General features: G+C 45.7%; 1 protein-coding gene across 3 annotated transcripts in view; it reads left to right on the top strand.

Moving 5' to 3' along the window:
- MOSMO (modulator of smoothened) overlaps positions 1-6,000 on the top strand; it is a 29,979-nt gene continuing 23,979 nt past the window's right edge. For all 3 annotated transcript variants that reach the window (XM_065732616.1, XM_065732618.1, XM_065732619.1), the window contains exon 1: positions 1-192. In XM_065732616.1, the coding sequence (XP_065588688.1) occupies positions 87-192 (106 nt within the window). In that variant the 5' untranslated portion in view covers positions 1-86. The remainder of the gene's footprint in view (positions 193-6,000) is intronic.

The following is a 6,000-nucleotide window of genomic DNA, read 5'->3' as shown; positions in this document are numbered from 1 at the left end:
GCCGCCGAGGGGAGCGCGGGGCCCATGGAGCCGCGGCTGTGAGGCGGCCCGGGCCCGCCGCGGGAGCCGGGCGGCGGCCGGAGGAGATGGACAAACTGACCGTCATCTCAGGATGTCTCTTCCTGGCCGCAGACATCTTCGCCATCGCCAGCCTGGCCAACCCCGACTGGATCAACACCGGCGAGTCCGCGGGTGAGGCGGCGGGGCGGGGGCCGCGGGCGGTTACTGGGGCCGAGGTGCGGCGGGGCGGGGTCGGCGGCCCTGGGCTGCGAGCTGCCGCGGCGGGCTGCCGGCTTTCACCGCAGGACCCGACTCTACTTTGTGTGTGGGCAGGAGCGGCTCGACGCCGCCTGTTGCTAAGGGCGCGCGGAGCTGCTGCTCCTGCGGCCCTGGCGAGCTGGCCGTGCTCCCAGCGTCCGTGGATACGCAGCACAGCGAAGGGGCGTTGGGGTGGAGGCTTCTGTCCTAAGTGCGTGCAGAGTGTTTTAAAAACTTCCTCCTCCTGCCTTGCCCTTCGCCCGGTGCTCAGCTGCCGTAAGAGGACTGAGCTCTTCTGAATCAAGTCGTGTTTCCTTTACTCTGATGGGGTATTTAAAGCGTCGGCAGGCAGGGGCTGGTGGCAGGGCATCGCCGCTGACCGCGCTGTCTTTATCCTTATGGTTTGGCTGTGTTGTGTCTGTCAGTGCAGCCTGGAACCTGGCTGTTCCTGCTCGAGGATAGGAACGAGTACTTCACCAAGTGCAGCATTCAGATGTCCCCAGATGATGCCCCTGTTGCCCCTGTAGCTGACTGCAGTGATCATCCTGCCTATGGCCTTGTGGAGCAGTTGGTTCTCACCTCTTACACCCCCCCCCAGCTGTGTGCTGCAGTAGTGAGCCCTCCTGTAGGCACTGACAGTGACATAAAGTAATCCTTGTTACACACGTTTAGATGTGTGTGTACTAAGTCCTTCCCCACATTCATAGATCCTACCCCATGTGTACAACACTGGCTTCCCTCTGCCTGTCCAGCAGTGAGGTAATAAAATCTGTCTTGAAAAAGTTGCTCACAAATAACTAAGCACAGGCTGTTAAACATTTTTCTTTAACAGAGATATTAACAACTATTTATAATACAAAAAGGGCTTATTGATGTAATGTGCCTAGAAATCATGAGTTTTCAGTTACTTGATGGGTAATTGCTTGAAAATCATCTGCCATTCCTATGTTGTACAGTTCTTAGGATGCAGACAGGTTTTACCTGCAGTTAGACTGGCAAACATGAAATCTGTATGGATTTTTCTGCAATTTCTTTTCAAATTATGTTTTGACAGACCAACGACTTGTTTTATTGCTGTCTTTTGAAGCCAAACAAATTGTTGGTTTTCTGAAATCACAAAGGAGAGGTAGCTGTCATACCACGGCTTCCTTAATGGCTGTTTGGTAGATCTTTATCGACGTGGGATTTGATGTGGGATTTGATATCCTCTTTTCTAAGATTTCTGGCTGGGAGCAATGTAAATGTGCATTTCCAGTGTTTAGAGCTGCTGAAAGGAACCTTCTGCCCAAACTCAAAGGAAGTGCAAGGAATTCCCATTCACTCAAGGACTTCCTGAAGTGAGTACTGTGGTACTGAATGATGAGGAGGTGGTTCCCTGAGTGCCTTCAGTAGCCAGAGCTGCTGTGGAGAAGTACAGCATAGGAGGATGCTGCCCTGACTGTATCCCAGCCCCAGCTGCTAGTGAGATGTGGGAGCCCCTCAGCACAGGGACTTTATAAGCTCTTGCAGCTACGCAGTAGGTCTTCTGAAGTGTCCTGCTCTCAGCTGGTGAAAGGAATTCTCTTTTTGCATAACATCTTTGTCTTTAAGTTCGTCTGCTGTGGGAATAAGTCTAGGTGCTGCTTTACAAGTCAGCCTAGTACCGAGCAGAAAGGAGAGGAATAGCATTTCCTTGCTTGGCATGCTGCCCTCAGTGCTGAAGGCAGCACGGAGCAGCCCAGCCTCAGTGCTGTAGCTGCTTGGGGTCTGTGTAGGGCAGAGCTGGGGACGCAGTGCTGGAGCAGCTCCTTCACAGCCCTCTACAGCCATTGAGACTGGAAACCTGGGCTTAGGCTCCAGGAAACAAATGTGTTCTGGTGTAAATGCTAAGCAGTACGTACATCATACTGTGGTGGTGCTGGTGATTTTCTGCTAAATGGGATATCAAAGCAAATCAGCTGCTTAAATGGCTTCGGTTTTTTTATTATTATTATTTTATTTTATTTTTCTCCTGAAAAACGTAGATTGAAATGTTTTATTTAAAGGAGCTTATGTTCTCAGGAGATCAGTATGGGGGAAGGGCTGATGTGCCTCCCAAGTCTTACTGTTACAGGCAGATTTATAGTCAGTTGAAAACTGTTGGCTGTAAAAATTCCTCTCTAGCACTGTAATTATGAGGAAATGAGTGCCATGGAGAGCACTGAAGGTTTCAGATGCTTATCGGACCAGAGAGGAAATACAGCTCCATGGAAGTGGATCCGTGGCTTTGTTTGGTGCTTTTCCTCTACATATTTTTGCTATAATCATTCCTTATTTTGGTATCAGGTATTTCATACACCTTTGAGATTATAAAGGAATGTTGAAAATTAAATAGATTTTTCTCATGGAGCTCTCAGTGAGGTTTACTTATACATCTTATATAACAGTGGTAAACTCCCATCTGGGTACCCCAGTATATACTGACATCCTTTTATTCTCAAACTGGTATTCTGTGTGAGAAATAGGGGCAGAGTTGGCTTTAACATAAGTCAGTGCATAAACTCCCACTCATTTCAGTAGTAATGAATTTTGCTCCTGTATCTGTACCCTTCTGTAATTAACTTTAAAAGCTGATGTGTGTGTTCCCCACCTGCGTGGGATGGTCTTTCATGGTTTTGATGTTTTGTCTTCAGTATGGGAGGAAGGGGGTTACAAGTTATTCCAACAGCAACACTCAGTTCTTTTGTAGGCAAAGGACACAACTAGTCCACGCAGTTGAAATGAGATGTGGTACATGTTGAGGGGGCTTGACAGTTTGGAATGCTTTTAGGATGGGTTAAATAGTTCAACAGTTTTAATCACGTAATTCCCCCTTTCATAAAGCTATGCTATCAACTTGTTTTGTGTGCCTTAGTTATCCCTTCCTATGGAGCACTGGTGATTCCAACTCACAGTACAAAGTGTACCTTTTCTGTAGCAGTGATTAAGTAAAACTGAATGTCAGAATTTAAGCATGCTAAATTCTGGTGGGTTGCACGTAAAGCAAGTATTCATTGTGTCCTCTTATGTTGAGACATACATCACAGCAAGGCATAGGGTAAAATCTTATGGCCACTCTGCATACTGATCGCAGCACAGGGCTGGGTGACGTTAGTGCTCACTAAGAAGTGGTCTGCCAAGCCATTGTGAGCAGCAGATGTGTTTAAAAACAGGTTCTTGGCTATCAAGGCCCTGAACACGCTTTCCTTTGGGTGCTGTGGGTGGGTGGGTAGAGGCAGTGCTCTGGCACGCTGCTGTGCAGGGCGATGAACCCCGAAGTTTTGGTGCCTCTAAGAACACCAACAGAAGAGCTGCACAAACCACTTAAGAACTAGTATGGACTGGCAAAGAATGTAGAAACCCAAGGCCTGAACGCTGTAACAAGGCTGCCTGTAAGTGTGCCCCTGCTGGGAGTGGCCGCAGCATCCTTAGGATCTCCATCCATCCCCTTGACAGCTTGATGTCTTCCAAGGGGTGTCAGCATTTTACAAAGCAGAGGATGTGCTATGTGTTGGGTTCTGCCACTGACCAGGCCTTAAGGCACAAGGAAAGCTAGTAGTAAGGCATTGTTGTCATGAATTAGCTTTGTGCTTGCTCAACCACTTAACTTCTAAACATATGGAACTATTTCATTTGTAGGAAGAAACTCATAAAAGAGTGCTGTGTCAGCCTGGTTACTTGAGTCTGCCAGAGCAGGGAGGAGAGAACTGCTGGGATGTGTCTGGAGGGGAGCTGAGTTTTACATTTGCTTCTTACCATACAACTGAGTACTGCTTCTGTTAGGCAGATGTCTTGTTTTCTTTTCACCGTGAACGTGTAAAACTTAGTTTGTATCTTCCCAAGTCCCATTGAATTACTTGGCCTCTAATGAGCTTTGAAGAACTAGGTAAGAAACACGTCGTTTAAGGAATAGAGGTCTGGGAGCTGGTAACTTGTGTTTTCCTTCCACCCCGAGCAGCTGGCATGGCTGAAGTTGGGTGCTGGACAGTTGTCATGGTAGTGATCGCAGTAGAACAGAGCTGCTATTCTTCATCATGGGAATGGTGAGAAATTGGAAGCAAGGCTTTGATTTTATTTATTTTAAACCTTGGTTTCCTATCGTTTTACTTTGTTAAGCAGAGGAAAAATCTGAGAGTAACTGGTACTGCATTTGTCTTTCTCTGCTAGTAGGTACTTTTGGTAGGATACTTGAGGTTCTGGTGTTTAGAATAAGCTTTTATTCAAAGTGTTCATGTCACAGCCATGTGTACAGTTGCTGTAGAACTCGGTTGCATTCAGTGTGTGTGGGTGCAGGCCTTGGTCTGCCCCGTGCTTTCCTCAAGAAGTACATTGTTGTAAATCTGCCTTATAAACTGTACCAGTTGTCATAAAGATGCATCGTTGAGGCTTCAGGAACTGTCCATGTTGTGCTAATGATAGTAATGGCTTGTTTAAATCAACTTAGAGCTGCTTTCAGGCATGCTTACTGCGTTCATTGATGCAGTATCACAGTGGGATTAATGGAGTGTCACTTAAAATGTGAATCCTAAAAGTAAGGCTTCAGTAGTATGTACTGCAAATCAGGGATTTAAAACTCTGAAATCTGAAAAACGAAATGCTGTTAATGATGTAGGCTTATTAAAAACAGTTGCTTTGCTTAGTTTCCAGCCAGCACTAAGATGCAAGCAGCATTGTGTAAACTCAGTTTGTGCTTTTGCCAAAGCAAAGACCATTAGGTCAGACTTTTAAGCCTGACCTACTTTTTTTAATAGGTACTTTACAAAGTCAGCTTCTTTCTACACACATTTTTGTTAGTCTTAAAGCAAAGTAAAGAGAGCTAACTATTCTTGTCGGCTGCAATATAGTGATTAGGATTTACATGGGATGTGGGAGGTCAGCTAGTTCTAATGTCCTTTTCCAGATGTTGCCCACACCCATGTATTTCAGAAAAAAGTAACTGGAGTAATTTGTGGCTGAGGAGGAACAGTAATATGTGTAGAGGCTCTGTGCTGCTTTTGAACTGAATGCAAAGTGGTTTGTAGTGTGGTGAAACCAATACAATATTCTTGTACAAAGTAATATGGGAGAACGGTAAATTATGATTTGTAAATCTTCACATTTTAAAATTAATGTGTAATTGCTTAATTAAAATTGTTATAATTCACAGTGATTACATTTTTCCTAATGGACAGAGTCTCCTACTGGGGGTAATATGCAGGAAATGCATTTCTGTGGTAATTTGCTGCAATCCCCTTTTGCGTTCTTCAGCTGCCCTTCTCAATCTCGCTTTTCTTCCCTAAGCTCTGACTGATGGAGATACGCACAGATCTGAAAAGCTGGAGATATGGCCAAGAAGAGGATCTGTGCAGGGTATGTGCCTGTTTTAAGCAGGGGGGAAAGCATGCTGGCGCATTTGAGTGGCAAATGACATTTGCCAAATTCCACAAGAATCGGTGTGGAATTAACAGTTGTAGTTTAGGTCCTTTCTCAGAGAGCAGCTCTTGGTTTCTTCCTATTTCATTGCATTTAATTTCATACTTACACATTATCTTGTTTGTTTTTTTGAATCTCGTCAATATAATTGCTTGTAAAAGTTTGGGCTCCCTTGGGTACCATAGTGCACACGGTGTCACTGTGCTGGTTTGTGTGCAGGGCAATGGGAGGAGATATTCGCTGCTCTGAAACGCTGGTTAGAGTTCCAGAGCTCCACAGAGCTGTCGAGTCCAGTGCCCCTCTGTAAGCAGGATGTGCTTAGTGCACTGTCTG

This window comes from Cyrtonyx montezumae, unplaced genomic scaffold (genome assembly GCF_038088225.1).
Source record: "Cyrtonyx montezumae isolate F1298 unplaced genomic scaffold, pur_monq_1.0 scaffold_16, whole genome shotgun sequence".
Taxonomy (NCBI): domain Eukaryota; kingdom Metazoa; phylum Chordata; class Aves; order Galliformes; family Odontophoridae; genus Cyrtonyx; species Cyrtonyx montezumae.
Note: the sequence above shows the minus strand (reverse complement) of the source record. Positions and strands in the feature narration are given on the sequence as shown.